Source organism: Mizuhopecten yessoensis, unplaced genomic scaffold (assembly GCF_002113885.1).
Source record: "Mizuhopecten yessoensis strain PY_sf001 unplaced genomic scaffold, ASM211388v2 scaffold8745, whole genome shotgun sequence".
Taxonomy (NCBI): Eukaryota; Metazoa; Mollusca; class Bivalvia; order Pectinida; family Pectinidae; genus Mizuhopecten; species Mizuhopecten yessoensis.
In genome coordinates this window covers 835,512-855,088 of record NW_018407700.1, presented here as the reverse complement: position 1 = coordinate 855,088, position 19,577 = coordinate 835,512, and the positions used below count along the sequence as shown (strand labels likewise).

General features: G+C 35.0%; 2 protein-coding genes across 3 annotated transcripts in view; both read left to right on the top strand.

Annotated features, from left to right (window-relative positions):
• The window catches only part of LOC110456441, a 6,657-nt gene extending 4,184 nt beyond the window's left edge, over positions 1-2,473 (top strand). The window contains exon 2 of the mRNA XM_021507213.1: positions 2,202-2,473. Coding sequence (XP_021362888.1) covers positions 2,202-2,473 — 272 coding nt within the window. The remainder of the gene's footprint in view (positions 1-2,201) is intronic.
• A 2,534-nt stretch (positions 2,474-5,007) lies between these two features.
• Positions 5,008-16,688, top strand: LOC110456430. 2 transcript variants are annotated; one of them, XM_021507193.1, is made up of 8 exons: positions 5,008-5,057; positions 8,464-9,673; positions 10,468-10,524; positions 10,776-12,000; positions 12,664-12,697; positions 15,698-15,750; positions 16,115-16,166; positions 16,378-16,688. In XM_021507193.1, exons 2-8 carry the CDS (start codon positions 8,529-8,531, stop codon positions 16,542-16,544), a joined length of 2,733 nt encoding a protein of 910 aa, XP_021362868.1. In that variant the 5' UTR covers positions 5,008-5,057; positions 8,464-8,528; the 3' UTR covers positions 16,545-16,688. The 2 variants fall into 2 exon arrangements, with proteins under 2 accessions (XP_021362868.1, XP_021362869.1); XM_021507194.1 differs by lacking the exon at positions 5,008-5,057 and having other exon boundaries at positions 9,588-9,673; positions 10,468-10,552.
• The last annotated feature ends 2,889 nt before the right edge of the window (positions 16,689-19,577 follow it).

Genomic DNA, 19,577 nt, shown 5'->3' with positions numbered 1-19,577 from the left:
AATGATATAGTCAAATGTCTTGGTCAATCAACAGAAGGGTCGTTATTTGTGGATGACTTCTTGATCTGTTACAGATCTAAGAACATGCACACGATAGAACGACAACTTCAACAGAGTTTAAACAAACTACAAAATTGGGCAGACGAAAACGGCTTCAAATTCTCTAAATCCAAAACTGTGTGCATGCATTTCTGTCAAAAACGAAAAGCACACAATGACCCAAATCTAACACTCGATGGCACTAGAATTCCTGTTGTTGAACAGACTAAATTTCTCGGCCTCATTTTTGATTCGAAACTCTCTTTCATACCACATATAAAGTATCTGAAGGATAAGTGTTCCAAGGCGTTAAACATTATACGAGTCCTTTCTCATACTGATTGGGGAGCGGATCGTGAAATGCTTTTGCGCCTATACAGATCACTTATTCGAACAAAACTGGATTATGGTTCTATGGTATACGGGTCAGCGCGCAGTTCGTACCTTCAGATGCTAGATCCAATCCATAACCAAGGGCTACGTCTTGCCCTGGGAGCTTTTCGAACAACACCTGTAAAAAGCCTGTACGTGGAAGCAAATGAACCATCCCTTTATGACAGAAGAATAAAACTTTCATTACAATTTGCAACTCAATTAAAATCAAACCCTAAAAATCCTGCTTTCAACCAAGTATTCAACCCCAAATACCAAAACATATTTACGCAAAACCAAAAACTTCTGCCAACATTTGGTATCCGAATTTTGAATTTCCTGCAAGAACTCAACATAAAATTGACGGACATAGCTGAATTTAACATATCTGATGTTCCTCCGTGGACCATTCAAACCCCCGATTTTAACTTTACATTACATGAGCGAGGGAAATCAAGTGTTATGCCCGAAGAACACAAATCCTCCTTTCGGGAATGCATTTCGAATTACCCTTCTCATACACAACTTTACACCGATGGCTCCAAAGAAGGTGAGAAAGTGGCAGCAGCCTGCTGTACTGCCAATACTTGCACTTCAGTCCGACTACCAGACGGCGCCTCCATCTTTTCTGCTGAAGCATGCGCCATTGGTTTGGCCCTCGACCATATCGATGAACACCGCATTAAAAAGGCAATTATTTGTTCAGACTCTCTATCTGTCCTACAGAGTTTACAGTTACGAGATCCTAAAAACACAATCGTACAAAACCTTGCTCATCGAATATCTCGTATATTAAAAAAGTCTAAAATAACTTTACTATGGATTCCGAGCCATGTCGGAATAAAAGGCAACGAATTTGCTGACAGGGAAGCAAAAAATGCATTGAATCTCGAACAAACAAATATCAAACTACCATACACAGATTTTAAACCTACTATTCGTACAGCCATTCAAAATGAATGGCAGAAACGCTGGTCTCTGGAGACCAACAACAAACTTTTTAAGATACAACCGAAACTTAAAACATCTATTCCCAGTCGGAAAGATCGTAGAGAGGAAGTTGTCCTCGCTCGGCTCCGCACTGGGCACACATATCCTACTCATTCGTACCTTTTAAAACGAGAAGATATACCTTCATGCCACGCATGTGACACTCCATTTACAGTGGAGCATTTTTTAATAGAATGTTCCGATTTTAAACACATTCGTGATAACTACTTCCGAGTCCCGGATATGAAAACACTTTTCAGTTCCGTGGATTCGAAGGCATTATTTAACTATTTGAAAGACATCGGTCTATTTTATAGACTCTGATGTCTTTTAACCCACCTTATCCTTTTTGACGTTATATATATATCGCATATTCCATATCATCTATTCGTTATCTCTTTTATTATTTTAACCCCCTTTTATTATTTTTAATTATCTACACATACAATGCGAATACTTTTAAAATGAACCATTTTATCTGATTTTATCTTCGCTATTCACATGTTTGTTAAAAAAGTAAAGTGAATAAATAAATCACCATGGCCCTAAATGACCACAGCCGTCGATGGGCCGTTAAACATAAACAAACAAACAAACAAACAAACCGACCATGTGGCAATAAAAGAAACTATTTATGTGTGCCTCCCTTTAAAGCTACGGTTCGAGGTTTATCAATTCGGTCACCATACAAATCACTTAAGAATTGTGCTTTTTATATGCAGCAAGGAGGTTACCAGTCGCAATTTAGCGACGAGGTACAAGAAGATTATGTTTGTTTTCAAACTGATTATGATTATCAGGAAGGGAAGGGATCCAGAAGGCTACATGCAAAACACCGTACAATAAAGGGAGATCACAGACTTATTACCACATGCAGCAGAGACAGTACAATGGAAGAGATCACAGACTTATTACCACATGTAGCAGAGACAGTACAATAGAAGAGATCTCAGACTTATTACCACATGTAGCAGAGACGTTTGCTGCTGTAGACAAAATTGTTGATGTGATGGTGGCATCCTTTAACAGACAGTTCATTGTGGATAGCAGAGCATGGGAACGTTTCCCTTAGAGGCTCCTAAAATAACTTCGTTTCCAATGAAAAGACACTAGGGACTCGAGATCCCTACGGGCTATGCGGCGAAATTGTACCACGTGTGTATGAAGACACCATTGATTGTGCAAAATTCTGAAATCGAATTCTGCATATATCACATATTATATGGAAAGAAAATAAAGGATGGATTACAGGACGATTCTGGAGACATCGACCTTCTCGAATACGAAGATGATTGTACTTTGAAAACAAAACACGACGATATGGTCTGTCTTGCTTAAATCGAATCAAATATTTCTTAGTTCGAGAGGGTTCTTTGGTATCCTTAGAAAAGCGCAGATCAGTCGTCGATGTTCGGTAAAACAATCCAAAATATCACACCAAGGACGAAGTGAAACGTTTATTAAAGGAAATTCGTTTTCTTCAATATGACGAAATAATGTTATCACTGTTAAAGCCGTCGACGGCAGTGAACTCCTTTCTATTGAGGTAATTTGTTTTCTAATTCTAATGTTTGATTGTACTGTCTTTGCATGTAATCTACTCGAACTCCTTCCCTTTCTGATCATCATCATCATCATCATCCTGAAAAAAACGTCATCCTTTGTGCCTTGTCGCTTACATGGTGACTGGAAATTATAAAACCTCGATGAAACAACGCAAGCGAAGAGCAAAACTTAATCCGTTTGGTCTTCAGTGATTTGTATGGTGACCGAAATGATGGACCTCAAATTAAACTGGAAATTTAAAGGGAGACAGACATTGGTGTTTTTTATCATTCCCATAATTATGGTCGCCATCACTTTTTGTCGTTTAGTGAGTTTCTCCTTATTTTCAATTAGTTTTGTGTACTGAAAACAATATTTGTAATTGATCATTAAATAGAAAAATATGTTGCATTATTTTTTGTTATTTGTGGAATTATCACTATCTTAGTGAAATAGTTTGAGGCAAGACCGCAAAAGGGGATAAAATCTAGATTTCAGCAGGCGAATGTGAATTTATAGAACAAAGGAGAGAGATCAAAAAGAAAAAGCTTCGTGGAAACTCCAAATGACCAATCGCGAAACATTCAATATATTCTAAGAGCATTATGAAAAAAAATGGTTGCAAATACACTAGAAGGAATACGATATATACATACGAGACCTTTCTGCAGCAGCACAACAAAGAAAGGAAAAAATTGGTATGATATATAAAGGATTACCAAGGAACTTCCAGCATATTCAACAGATCGTGTGATATTGTGAGAGACCAGAACGGACAAACGACCACTTTCGAGAACGAACAACTACCGAGAAATGCAGATAATTTTAAAGAGGTTTAAAATCGCTCTGGTCCGAAAAAGAGACCAATATTATAAATTTTGGTCACTTTGTCTGATTGTTATAACCAATCGACGGCAAACATTTCATCTGCTTTTAGCACCTCAGCTATGATGTTTTAAATGCCTGGTGCTTTAGTTTGCTGATTGCAATCTCTATCGCTTTCTTTAATGCGCTGGTGTCAAATGTACAGTGGAGGTGAATATTGACATCAGCGCGTCGAAGAAGGAAATAGAGATCGCAACCAGCAAACCAGATGAGATTCTATTTAACAAATACCAAAAAATTGCTGCAGAGGCCTCCAAGTGAAGTTGCCAAAAACAACTGGATGATCCAAATGGAAAAGAATCACGCTGCAATTGGTTACCTGCAAATTATTTTGCAAGATATAATAGAGTTGAATGTACAAGTAGACTAAAGAGGACATGGATAAGAATCGGGTAATATGGTTGGATAAACATTTTTTTAATCAGAACATATTACGATCTTTAGAGTATCAGATAGTGGCAATGACATTGACAAGTAAAAGACAATTACTACAGTTTACGACTTAAACTTGACAGATTAATATAACAACTGTATGATGCATAAGAGTATCATCAGCTTTTACTGAAAGAATCAAAGCAAATGTCCATAGGAAAATAAGGTGTAGATGGTATAATATTCGTGGATCTTGTATTGACTAACGTATCATTTATGGTTTTGGCTTTTGATATATGTAATTAACGAAGTTAATAAACTCATTGTCATTTTTCATCGAAATAGAACTAATATTGTCATTTCATGAAGACACAATCTAATAACTGCCATATTTAAGTATGACCGATGTATAGCGAATACACGCTCACTACGTACCGTAAAGTCACGAAGTTTTGGTGGAAAATGTTATACAAATATCATCAATATTGGCACTCCCCTCTCTGTAGTCAGTTTAAAATGGAATCTGGTAGTTCGACATTTATCTCTAAATTAAATCTCTAAGCAATGTATCTTTTCTATCTCCAACTAAAAGTAATAGGACTACAAATATATGTTTATGAGCTTCAAACGAGTATTTTTAGAAACACGTCATGTTTATTTATACACAATTATAACGCAAATGAAAACATACTAGATATACATTAAAACCAACTATTTACAAGTATTTTATAAATACCAAATTAAAACAATGCAAAATAACAAAATTATTATGTTCATAAATCTAAATTTTGCATTACGTGTTGTGTTGAACGTCACTTCCGTTTTCAAAGCTGAATCGTACTCTCGGTGATAAGGTAAACGAATTTACACTTTAATGGTTGAGTATTATTATTAATCATTATTAATTGCTTATGTTTTCGCAGTTTGTTAAAATGTTACAATGAGCTACTACATCTGTTTACCTGGTAACAACAACCAGAAGCTCTCAAATATATCCTCTGCTTGATAATGCGGAAGTTACTCCATAGGTACTGGCTTACTACATTTTAACGAAACGAGGATATATTATAATCGATTTACTTGGGCTTGTTAATTTTAATTTTTTATTTGTTTTTGTATATCAAATATCATTTAAGGCTATACGACTTTTGTTCATTTGTTATATGCATGTTACATATTAGATAAGTATTTCATTCATACCACGCATATGCACGTATCTCATACTATAGTATGCTATGCATATTTAATTTTAAGTCTAATGTTAACGTGAACCCAAATTACTGCTTCCTGGAACCGCCCACAGAAACTGCAAGTTCCACGAAACATAAGAAAAACACATGTACATTGTGCATATCAGTAAGTAGGTCATTCCCTCCCGTCCGACATATTACAGTCTAAATGCACGGGGTACGTAATAAAATAATTTGTGACTGATGATCACGGTTGGATGAACCACTGCCTAAGAGCTGTCCTATCTATGATATATTGAGCAGATACCTGTTCCTATCCTAGTTAAAACACATAAGCCTGTTGTATTTCGAGTGAATACCAATACGGCTATAATATTACTGAAACATGTAAAAATATTGCTTTGTGAGCACTGAATTTTGAGTGAATACAAACCATTACGCACTGCATATAAGGCTATATTCCTTGAAACTGCTAAAATATATCCAGATCCGGATGATGGGCACGAAAGTTGTCACGATCCTGTTAAAGTAATCTAACTACCAGCATATAATGTTATATATATAAAAAAGACATGGAAATGTCAATTCAAAGGATATATAAATATATATCTCACAAGACAATATCAAATGTTGTTGTCAACAAATTTTACTTATCTCTCCATTATCACGGGTTTCCTGGAAGTGAATCGACCTAGTGCAGTTCCACGAATTATTTGACACATCAATAAATAAATAGGCCATTCCCTCAATGTGCCTCGATTTACTAAGGAGTACAGTAGATAACGTTATGGTATAGAAGTACAGGGTAGTATAAAGGAGGACAATTTATGTATAATTATAACGATACTAATACTGTCGAACATGTCTCGAAAGTACACCAACAATTATGGAAAAAATATCAGCATGAAAAGACCAGTGGTCCTTATTTACATGATATCAGGTGAACAAAAATTACTGGTTGACAGAATTGTTAGATATATACATGTGGTGGATAGATATAAATGGTTTTTGAAACATGTGGTAGATATTGGCAGGTAGGAGTCATATATAGGTGTTAGATATAATCATACATGTGGTAGATAGACACAATGAAATTGCTTTTAAAACGGTTAGTAGATGTGGACAGGTGGTAGATATAGACAGGTAGGAGTCATATGTTTTATATAGGTGTTAGATATAATTATACAGGTGGAAAACGGGTGATATATATAGACAGATGATGATATACTGGTAATCATACATGTGGTAGTTAAAACCAGGTATTTTATATAATTATGGAGATGATAGATGAAGACGAATGGTTTTCAAAAAACGGTGGTGCAAATGTAGATGAAGACAGGTAGAATTCATAGATATGTATACGATATATCTGTACAGGTGGTATATATAGATAGGATGTTGTCATAGGCAAGTGGTATATATAGCTAGGATGATGTCATAGGCAAGTGGAATATATAGATAGGATGTTGTCATAGGCAAGTGGTATATATAGGCAGGTAGGATGCATAGGCTGTAGGTAAAGGAAAGTGATAGATATAGACAATTATTGACAGATGGTACATCACACTGGTGATAGAAAGCATTATACAGGTGCTACCTATAGACAGGTGTAAGATATAAATATACAGTTCGGCATTCATTAATAGTTTTTGATATGGCGATTCATATGTATTTTAAACTCATTACAACCTAAAAGTATGCTGTTAGAAAGGAAAATCCTACACAGAACAATGTGTGATAAATACCGTCCCTTTACATAATGCGTGCACATATGATGAGACCACAGATGGCTACACACACAGATCCCACACAAGTGTGTGGGTTTAACACTAACAACTTTACAGGTCATAGACGTTTACAGCTGACATGTTATGTCATCTTAACTCACTCATAATTATTATTCAAATCTGTAATGTGTAGGAATATCCGAAAACTGGCCTTTGTCGAGGGAATTTGCCGAATAATGTTAAAGTTAAAATAAATGCTATGTTTGTTTTGAACACAAACAGTATTCAAAAGCTTATTTTGCGAGCTTTCGCAAATGTCTATTCCTTTGTCAATTAAAGAGTCAAATGACCGGTGTCTCGACTCTAAACCGCTTAAAACAACTCGCTAAGCCACAGGGCATCGAGTCATCAGAGTCAGATGTCAGAAAAAAATCGAGACAATTCGCCAAATAACACTCTAGCACTGCAGGCAGTCAGAGGGACTCCTATTTAATAGTGATAGCTAGAAAGTTATCCATTGACATATCTTATAAAAATGTGTGGTTTAAGAAAAAATGTCAGCTTGTGTTCAGGTTGACAGCTGACTAAGCTACTACCGATATAGCCCAACACAGCCGAAAGTTGAATGGATACGGTTTTGCTTCTGTTACAGGTCACCCATGGGCAATAAGATAAAAAATATACTTTTAAATAAATGTATAACGTGGAATATATACGTGTATAACATAAATAACTATTGTCAATATAATTTATCTACTTTCTGTATATTAGAGCGTAACGAATACGAGTTATTGAAATCAAACTGATCATATTTCTGCATTTCATCAGCGCGACGTGATGTCACAATATATGACACCTTTGGCAAAAGCAAGATATCCTAACTTTAAAGGCAAACCTTACCTTTGACATAGTTCATATTAGAATAAGTTTTAGTTTTAAAAGTGTGTGTGTGTGTGTGTAATTTCAAAGAAAAGGATACAGTTCGAACCGAAATCAGTAAGCTATGAAAATATGTAGTAGTGTTATCATCGAATTAGCTGGTTAGATAACACTCCTGTATGGCTACAATGAAAACATTGAGCGAACATTAACGTCAAAGTTACAATAACCAAAGAATGTTCTCCTCAGACGGAAGACTTGGGAGGTTTTAAAGCCGAAATGCAATGTCATATTTACGTATTAGTGATTATTAATACGCTCAAGTTCATGAACGAGATATAATGACAAATTCAGTTGAAAAGTACATGCATGTTATATTAACAGAACGCTATGTTTTATTTTGTTGTGGTATACATTTGTTTTGTCTTCTATTTTCCTATATCGTTAAACTTTCAACTTTTCAGATTCACTATCATCTGATGAGACGTAGCAACATATCTAAATATTGGTTGCCATAATCTTGGAAGATATGGCATTCATGTTATTAACGGTCGACATTCATATGTACTTAAAAGCAGTGTATTTACTTTTGTTTCTGGTGCTGCTTCTCATATTTTATGGGCTGATACTAGTATGTTTCTATACACTTGGATTCAAGAAAAGATACACTAATGGCCGTGATAATCCTTTTGAGGAAGACTTTGATACGGTAAAACACGATGATGTAGACAATGAAAGAGGAAGTCATATAGAAGAATGCACTGAATCCCAACCAGCTGATTATCGACCGAGACCGACCCCCCACAAACAGTCAATCTATACAATGTGTAAACACTTCTGCAACAAAAGAAATTATAACGAAAACAATTTGCTCGAAAAAGTGCTGTTGAACCGTACACTATCTAGCTATCTCTTGTCACCGGCCATTCATTTCAAACGTGTGGTGCTTCCAGTTCATCGTCAGGAGGGGAAACCACAAAACAGTACAAGAAAAGGAATAGGGGACAGTGCAAGTGGTTGTATTGACTCCAAGACAAAACCAAGAGATTCAGCAGAGGTGCATCAGATATGTAGTCACCAATTATCAAATTCTACGAATGGAGTAGGAGAAAATCCATATCATCAGCCACATGGCACTAAAGGCAAGGAAAGAAACAAAGAAAAGGGCAAAGAAGAAAGACAGGCGACTAGTCAGAGCAGAAACACTGACACAGGGATCATCTATGACAGTGAAAATGAAAATATGGATGATAACACAATCAGTCGCGATCTTAACGCTCTCCACATGCAAACCCATTCCAACAATACTGGAAATATAGCAAACGGTGAAAAGGTGTCCGGAAATGAATCTGACGCTAAGGAGTGTTCTACCGTTGCAGGAACCAACTATACTAAAGAACAGGTCATGAGCTATGATGTGGATAATGAACAAGAGAGAGGTATTTTAACTTCCGTAAACCTCCAGTCTAGCAACAACGATGGCGTACACAGTTGTTTACCAAACGACTTTGCAACAACAACACTTGCTTGGGAACAAAGCCATGTACAATATTTACCCAACCAAGGCAAAGCAGAACCCATTGAAGTACACGAAGATGTTATAGTAGCACGAATTGGGATACGTGCTCTGAAAGATTATCCAACAGAAACATTGGCAGTTCAAGTCGCGAATGGGTAGGTATACGTAAAAATAATTGAATAATATACTTAGTCATTGTAGTTCAAAACGAGATAAAGTCTCGCTGAAGGGAATCAGTTCATGCTATTTTTATCAATAATTGATGGTTGGTTACGTGCTTTTTCACTTTGACATAAACACTATCATTATAGACATGCTATATATCTTTAACTTTATATCTCTATATCATATATATATGTGTGCGTGTTTAATATATATGTATAAATACGATCCAGTACATTGCAATACAATTCATTAAAAATGTAACCCATATACCGAAAACATTTTGCTGCACGAGACCTAATACTTTGTCTAGTCGCTTAACAATAGGGAGAAATGAAAACGATTGTAGCACTATTCTAAATTTTGACATAAAAACAATTGCTGACACATTTTAAGTAATCGAACTAGAAAAGTGATAAGAAAAAGTGTAAGAGAGGGGCGTTTAGTAGGGCGTATGTATAGTATTAACTTAATAATGATAGCTTAAAAGATGTTGCGATATTGTTAATATTCATACAGATGTTCCTAAGTGTACTCTCATCATTAAAAGTTACGATATGAATATTTATATTTGTATTAACTTGCTAAATGATGCTTATCTTAGATATTATTGATATTATGCTGTCTCTTTGCACGTTCATGAAATCGAAATGAAACAAATCTAATAACACTAAATTTTTTTAAACAAACGATCTGTTCGATTGTTTCTTGTAAGGTTAGATAATTGCACATCTAGTCCCTATGATGTCTGCATCTCGGATATCAATCATTGTGGTTGCCTTTTCAGGAAAATATTACCACTGGCGCCGGAAGAAGACTTCAAAGAAGAGGATGATACCAGCGGGTAAATCAAGTATATTTAAAAATAGCATGTAAGGGTCGCACCAAGTACAAAATACAATTGATTATACATTAATACAAATTTAAATAACGTATTTCAAACAATATTTTTCAACATATAATCGGTCAATTATATGAACAATTCACAGCTTCAGTAGCATTCTGCATTTTGACGATGAATTAAAAACAAACAGAATAACAGCTGACACCCTTACAGTTGAATATTCAGAGGTTTTTCTTACTTATTCTATATAGGCAAAAACAGTTGGACGTTCCCAGTCGCAAAGACCAACCCCACGGACCTCTAGCTAAGCTGGACGTTTCTGGTCGCATAGATCAACCCCAATGGCCGCAACAACGGTTAGACGTTCCAAGTCACAAGGATCAACTCCCAGGTCCGCGCCCATTGATGAACGATCCCGTACACTTAGATCAACACCCTCGTCTGCAAACACGGTTTGACGATCCCGGTAGCAAAGATCGACCCCCAGGTCCTCGCGTACTGATAGACGATCCCGGTTTCAAAGATCGACCCCGAGGTACTCGCCCACTGATAGACGATCCCTGTCACAAAGATCAACCCCCATTACGGCAACAACGGTTGAACAATCCAAGTCACAAAAATCGACCCCCAGGTCCGCGCCTACTGATTGACGACCCCGATCTCAAAGGTCGATACCCTGGTCCGCTCCCACTGATGGACGATCCAGGTCACAAAGATCAACCTCCAGGTCCGCGCCTACTGATTAATGATCCCGGTCTCATAGATCAACCCCCATGGCTGCTCACACGGTTGGACACACCATGTCACAAAGATCAAACCCCAGGTCCTCGCGTACTGATGGACGATCCCGGTCGCAAAGATCAACCTTCAGGACCGCGCCAACTGATGAACGATCCCGGTTGCAAAAATCTTCCCCCACGTTCACAGTGGCACGTCACAGGTCCTAACAATCAACATCCAGGGTCACTGTCACACCCTCACAGGTTTGGTTGTCAGGATCAGTCTCAAGATCTAGTTTCATGGAATCGCTTACCTGTTCGTCAGGATCAAACTCCTGCGTCATCCTTACAGAATTGTGTATCTAATAATCACGAGGGGAGACGGTTGCAGGGGCCCGTGCATCATAGGGAACGTAATACACTATCTCCACATGAAGAATCATTAATGGTTAATGACCTACTTTTGGAACAACCGCCAAGCTTGCAAAGTCATGGGGATTATCATGAACCACTGGATCGCATGCCACTGGATGGTGACCTGCTGAATGGAATTTTTCCTAGACTGCACGAAGAGAACCAGCAAGTGCCGGTGGATAATCGGTATATGGAATACGGAATAGTGCCTGATCTTATTACAGAGCCTAGTCCTTTTATAAATCTTAATGACTATGAAAGGCTTGATCCTGCCCATCTGATACTGCATCAGGATCATCAGGTTCTTCACCAGGGCAGACAGCAACGTCCTCACCATGACGAGGTAGGTTACGTCAATATGTAAGAGAAATAGTATAAGAACACATATGTTCTACAAAAAAAACAAATGTTGTTGACGTCAAGCATACGGATTTTTGGAAATATTTTCACAAGTGACAGAAATCGTTGTGGTCATAGTACAAAAATATTAAATTTTCCAAAAACACTAACAGTGAAATTAAATCAAAAGATGAAAAATTGAATGATAAACTGACATTTGAATCACATAACTTCATTTGTCACCTTTGTCAAGCAGTCTATTCGATTAACTTACTTGCGAAATGTAATGCAGATTTCATACAATCATTTACTTGCGCATTGAATTTACACACCCATTTTACTGATACGAAGTCATAGAAATAGTTTTGAGGCGCTTTAAAGATTGTTCAAGCGGTTATCCTCTAATTTTGTTTATGATTTTTTATTTTATAATGTCAAAAATGGATGCTTCTACTGTTTAAAGATACACATTTTGAGCAGGAAGCCTTAAATAACCAAAGTAAACCGCAATAGATGAGAGTTGTACGGTTGAAATAATGTAATGAGTAATCTTAAAGAATATACTGATGACTTTGTCTGTCATTGCTCACCATTGCGGCCTTTTAAAAACGACAATGCATTTTTATGTTTATACTTATAGTTATGAAAAAGTTCTCCTTTGTTCCAGAGGAGACAAAGACATCTGAACGAAGACTTTGATGGTTAGTATACTTCAGTATCTTAATGAAAATCTCTCTGATATCTCATAACGCTTCCATTGATGTTATACACAATGTATTTACAAACAACCGAAATATAATAAAAATACTTATACATCACCGCCTTTCTGTAGTGATCATTCCTTTGTGCATGCAGTGTATTCAAGCAAGCAATTTATAAGAAAACTATTCTAAAATATGAAGAAGGTGGTTTTGAAAGTTTGGGCAATTGCTCAATCTATTTCTAACTTCACCAATAAACCTGTTCCTGTTCCTCCTCTTGTCATTGATAATCAAGGTGTTCGCCATCCTATTGATTAAGCTGAGATTTCAATAATCACTTCATTATTATATCCATATCCACACCCGACCTCCAACGCCCGCACACAGCACAACCTGTCATTCCTCATTCATTATCTAATATTAACTTAACTGAACAAGTTGAAACTGACCAAATTAATACTCTTAATATAAATAGGCCCTCTGGACCTGATGGAATTGTTCCCAAAAGTATTAAAAGATGGAATTCCTCCCTTAAATTAACCCTTATGATCTTATTTAATAAGACTCCTGAAACAGGAGTGGTTCCAAATAGCTGGAAACAAGCAAATATAAATGCAGTTTATAAAGGGAATGGATCATCTAATGATGTTTTAAACTATACACCTATTTCAATAACTTCATGCTTTAGTAGAATTATGGAAAAAAATGTGTTAAAATATCTTTATAACTACATGTTGGAGAAATCTATAGTCACTAAGCACCTATCTGGATTTACACCTGGTGATTCAATAGTTAATCAGCTCTTGTTTATATTTAATGGAAATGTTAGTAACTTGTACCAGGGTAAGGAGCTTAGATGTATATTCTGTGATATTAGCAAAGCGTTTGATCGGGTTTGGCATACAAGTCTATGGTGGTTATTCAAGTGTAACTCTGGTTTGAAAATTATTTAACAGACAGAATGAAAATTGTTAGCACTGAAGGAAATCACTCTCAGTTTAGGACTATAAATGCAGGGATGCGTCAGGGGTCGATTCTGGGACCGCTTCTGTGTCTTCTTTATATTAATAACATTACTTACAATGTTTCTACTTTTTGCAGATGACACTTCTCTGTATGTCATCATAGACAAAAATCCAATATCTTTCCATAATCATCAAATCATTGATTCAGAATCACATAAACATTTAGGACTAACTTTTACAGACGACGCATCATGGAAACAGCACACACATGTATATATATAAAAAGCATAAAACAAACTACATATTCTTCGTTATATCAAATCTTAGGTAGGTCGTAAATCACGTTTTAAAATAAATATCATTTATAAAACCAATTTTGAAGTATGCAGATGTAGTATGGGATACAATCTATTGAATTACTGGAATCTGGACAATTAGAAGCTGCTAGATTTATTACTTGTCTTCGTTCTGGGACATCGCATAATAAACTCCAATGAACTTGATTGGGAAACTCTGTCTGCAAGGAGGCATACACATAAACAAATAACGATATATAAGATAATGCATAGACTCTCACCACAATACGTAAAAGATGTCACAAATCCTTTTATTAACGATCAGAATAAAAATCCCTTCTTTCCAAGACAAATCAGACTTTTTAACCCATCTATATGTACAACTAATAACTATTTTACAGTTTTTCTCCTTTTTGTACCGCAATGTAAACACTATGAATACTGATATGTGGAACTCTCCATCTCTTGCTCTGTTTAAAATATTACAAAATAAACTACAATGTTTAAAAACGAGAGTGAAAGAAGGGCAAATACTATTCTTTGCTAGATCACATTAAGATTTTATTGGGGGAAGCAGGCGTTTTATTTTGTATAGGACACAGAAAGTTATGATGCTTTATATTGAGGGTTAGTAGTTCAAATATATGTATGTCTTATTTCAATATGAATTGTAAATCGGAATATAAAAGTATAAACTTGTTTATGTATAATGATAGATGAGATTGCAGTTGAGCAAGATAGTTTTTTATTTTTTTTATTTTCTGTCCAATATAATAAACATAATAATATGTATTACTTTTCTGTAACATTATTCAAATATACTAATTTACTTCATATTAACAATATAAGTAGCAATGATCTGTGCACATACATGCACATGGACCTTTGGTCAATGTCTACTCTTACTATACATATGAATTACTGATTATGACTATGCTTCATTTAATGTGAGATAATAACTATATGTGTGTTGGATATATGATTGTGAGTTATTGTGGTTTTGTGTGTGTGATGTCCTATGAGTTCATCCCCATTGCGTTTACCATGTTGGAATTATCTCCCCTGATCCTTTACTTAGTATTACTCTATATACATTGTATATCATATTTCATTTCAAAGTATCCTTAAATTAATTAATCATTATGGTAACTACGTTGTATATATATTCGATCAAATTGAGAGTCACTCATGGAAATAATTACTATGGGCTTGCCTGTTAATAAAACAACAATGCTGTCTCATTTGTGGATTGCAATCTTTGCACAATTTGTTTGTTTGTTAGTTCGTATAGGGTTCAACATCGCACTTATATTTGACTGAATGGAAGAAAATCGTGAAATAGTTGTCACTTACACATTCAATGCTTGCGCAGGATAATGCGTATTCAAAGGGTTTCAGTTTATTCAACGTTTACGCTATATAATTCTTATTTAGAAGGTTTCAGATTTTTGGATAATGTATATGAGAACTTTCAATTTGAACACAGAACATGCATAATTAGATATGTATGAATAAAGGTATGATATGTATGAATAAAGGTATGATATGTATGAATAAATGTATGATATGTATGAATAAAGGTATGATATCTCATTTTAAGCTTAAAACTGGAACAAATATGATTGTAGGCTTTATTGATTTAACCTGTAAAGACGATAGTTTCAAAATTACAATTGATTATTTTTGTTCTAATAAAACGTAATTTTAAAGATTGATTTAATGAAATATTTTCACAACAGGTAGCACACAGAGGGGCCCCGTGATCAGAGTCGGAAATTTACGTGACTGTCGGGTGAGCATGACAAATTGTAATTGGTTCTTTGCGTGACAATCATTGACCCAGCTCGAAGTTATTTGTTATTCAATAGTTAGATATAGCGTTATAACATAATTATGCATATGTCCTTTGATGGCTAAGGCAGCGCTAAAACACCAATGTTTCCGTGCAGGAAGCTGTTGTATTTTTTAATAAATCAAATTACATCGTCAGTGCTTTCACTGGAAAGGATAATGTGTGTCGGTAAGTTATTAGGTATTGCTTAGATACCTATTGGATATATATCTACATCTATATTTATAATATCGCCTAATAAAATAAACGATTCAAAAACGGAAACGACGATCATATAATTTGATAAATTTATTTTACTTTTCAGACTGTTTATGCTAGTCGCGTATCTCATGGTCTTCGAGATGGAACCGTTGATGGTAAATATAATGTACTGTTTTTCAATTTTTCAAATTATTTTTTCGATATGTGTCAGGCTTAAGCAAAAATAAACAAAGATAGAATAATTATTACACAGACAATACACATGCAAAACATCCAATCTTCATAAAATAATAAAATATAGCTACCTCAGTAAAAAATGCTATACATTCTACATCTAACTAATATTTTTTCAAATTTACACTTCAGAAAATTATTATCTGGACGGGCAAATGATGTGCGTGGTTTGCAGAAATAGGCCCGTAGGCGTCCAACTTCATCCCTGTGGACACATCGTCTACTGCCGGATGTGTGTTCGGTCACAACCTTCCTGTCGGCAGTGTGGTGGGCTGGTGGAGGATTACACAAACGCCTAACAGTGGCTTCGATGCTTTTCTTAAATGAACTAGACTGACTACTAGTCCCTACGTTTTTTTGCAGAGAATTGTCCAGTCGTACTTTTTCTACCAGCTTAGCTCTCCCTTATCTGAGACTTACTCAGGACCAAACATCCAAAAAAATCAAAATTATAGAAGTTTCATTCTTGTCTCTTAAAATTAAAGATACTGGTGCCAGCCTTTTAATAAACATGACCTGAGTTTCAGACAGACTATATCTTGTCCCTCGCCTTATGTGTATCACTTTGCACATGGAGTATATTGGATTATCATGTAAGCTCCCACGCCTACATATTGCGTCACACAAAGGTATGTGAGAGATTGGGTTAATGGGTGAGCACGTGAGCACGCCAATACCTGTTATTCCCTACACGATCATTCCTCGCAGATCAAACTCGCTTTCTTATCATAGGAGATACATTGCTCATTCCCTGATAAGTCGGTGTGATTGCAGATACAGGTACATGTCTCTTTTTAAATAATGTTATATTGAAGCTATTCTGTCTGCCATGTCAGTGGTTATATATGAGGTATGCAATATTTATGAGTATCCACGCTATACATTAGGTACTTAGTAGGTCATTCTGTGGGCCTATTGCGTTATATAAGACGAAAGGCTACACATGTTGTGGGTCAAAGTATCGGTAGATCATATCAGATGTTATTTGCTATATCTTTGTTTGTCAAATGATAGCATTTGTTGAGATATATTTGGGATGCCGCCAACCAGCACGAGTTAAGTGATGTTTAAATGATTGTAAGAATGATATAATGGTATACTTAATCCCTTTATTTTCGACCGTTATATGTTTAATTGTTTGTCGTAGTGTATCCTTCATTATAGAGTGTTTGTCTCCTATCATAATATGTTTAATATTACATTTCTGCTGTGAAATAAGATGCATAGAAATACACTGAATACAAACATTTTGTATTAGAATATGAAAAAAATAGTGTTTGAGTAATCAGTTTCACTTTCATATGAGTAACAATTGATTTTTGTATTACTTAACCGTACGAATTCAATCATCTATGATAAAACGAAGCACTGCAAAGATATCTTTTCATCTCAACATGTTTTCATTACCATCATTCTAATAAATATTGAACTAGTGTGTCCCGTTCCATATTACGTAATAAATTAATGACTAAGAACCACACTTGCTCCAAAAGAAAAGCGGTAGTTTGCAATTTTATAAAACACTTATGTTAATACTCTGCATAACAATGTAACTGTTTGGTATCGTTAGAATGCATAAGAAAAAAATAAAAATAAATCATATTTTCTTTTACTCTCGTGTAATAAAATTATAACAACATTTTATTATGTGATTTCGTGTTTTATATGTTCCGTGTATTTTACTAACAAGAAGGTCATGTGGAACATGCATTTATTATAGAAAATAACTCAAGAAACAACTTTTCCCTTCAAATTAAATTATTTTTTGTTTACAAAATTATTTAAGTAATTTTTATTCTTTTATTTTCTTAATATCTTAATATAAAATTTGAGAATTATGTATGCGAAAAACTTACTCATCAATTGTAAAATTGTGGATATTGAAGAAAATTAAATATTACGAAAGAACGTACAATGTATGTACAGTACAATATATCGTTATTTAATATTCGAAGAACCATACAACGTGTTTTTCTGAAACTAACAAATAATTTCTTGAAACACGTTTAGCTCTCTATACACCAAAGTTTAGAAAAGATAGATAACTTGTTTGAATTCCATAATGAGTTTTACTCTCATATTCTTGCTCAGATTTTGTTTAAATAAATTAGTGTAAATAATAATACATGTGCTGAAATAATTAAAACGTCATGTAGTACTACTGATCTTGTGACGAAATAAATCCTCTGTGCAAGAAAGTTTAGTACAGCTGGAGTCATTGATTTTTGTTGCATCAGGACTAAATTTTACAAATTGACACAAGAAAGACACTTTCACGGTAAGTAAAGTTAGTTATTAGTAAAAAACGTAACCTATCGTTTAAAAATGATAATATGAAACAAGTAATGTCTTTGTAATATTATCATACAACGATTCAACAGAAAAAAGTATCAATATGCAGAAATCTGAACAACCGCACCGTATGACCATTTCGTCCATGTAGGACTCATTATTATTACTCGAGGTTAAAAGAATGAAAAATTACGACTATGGTGTTCTGAAACATATGTAGAAATACATCAAAAGCGGAAGGTATCAATAAAACCCTTCATTAGCAAAACAAGGAGGGTGTAAAAAAGACCAAGTTGAAGCTCTTTAGGTTAGACCAGGAGAACACACAAGTAACTTCAACGAGGTATGACCAGGTGAACACTCACAACACCAGGAGGTTTAAGCTGGTAGAATGGGGTATGGATCTATATTTATTTCTTTTCATGGTACAAAAAGTATGCATTTCATTCCTGACTTCCTATTTAAGTGACTGACTTTCAGAATTAATTTGTGTCCTAGATGTATGCTCAGCAGTCTTAAACATCAAAGATTTTTGTATATAGAACATTTTTTTGCTATCTGTCATGGAAAAGAAAGTACCATGAGCAAATACCGGGACTAACATATACAGTGAATGTATTTTTATGTTGACCGTGGTGATAGTGGTACTGCGAGTTTAAGAGAATTGATGAATGGACGATTTTTAATCTGGTATTACTTTTCAATAAGATTTCTTTCCACCTTTGTAATGATTGTTCCAGACTTGAAAATGCTCTTTTTGTAAGGAACGTTAAAATGCTAAATAATGTTGAACGATACTTAATACGATACGATATAAAATGAGAAAGAAAAAAAATGTTTTCAGCAGGTTCAACAGGAATTAACTAAAACTTTACCGAAATCGCCCCAAACAATTATATTATATTGTATTATCTGAACGTTTTTTGTTGTTTTTTTCATTTGCAAATACAGCTTTTTATGTTCCAGAACAATGTTAATTATTTAAAATTGTGAGGAAAACGACTTAAAATATTCTCCAAAAAATTATGAAAAGGTTCATA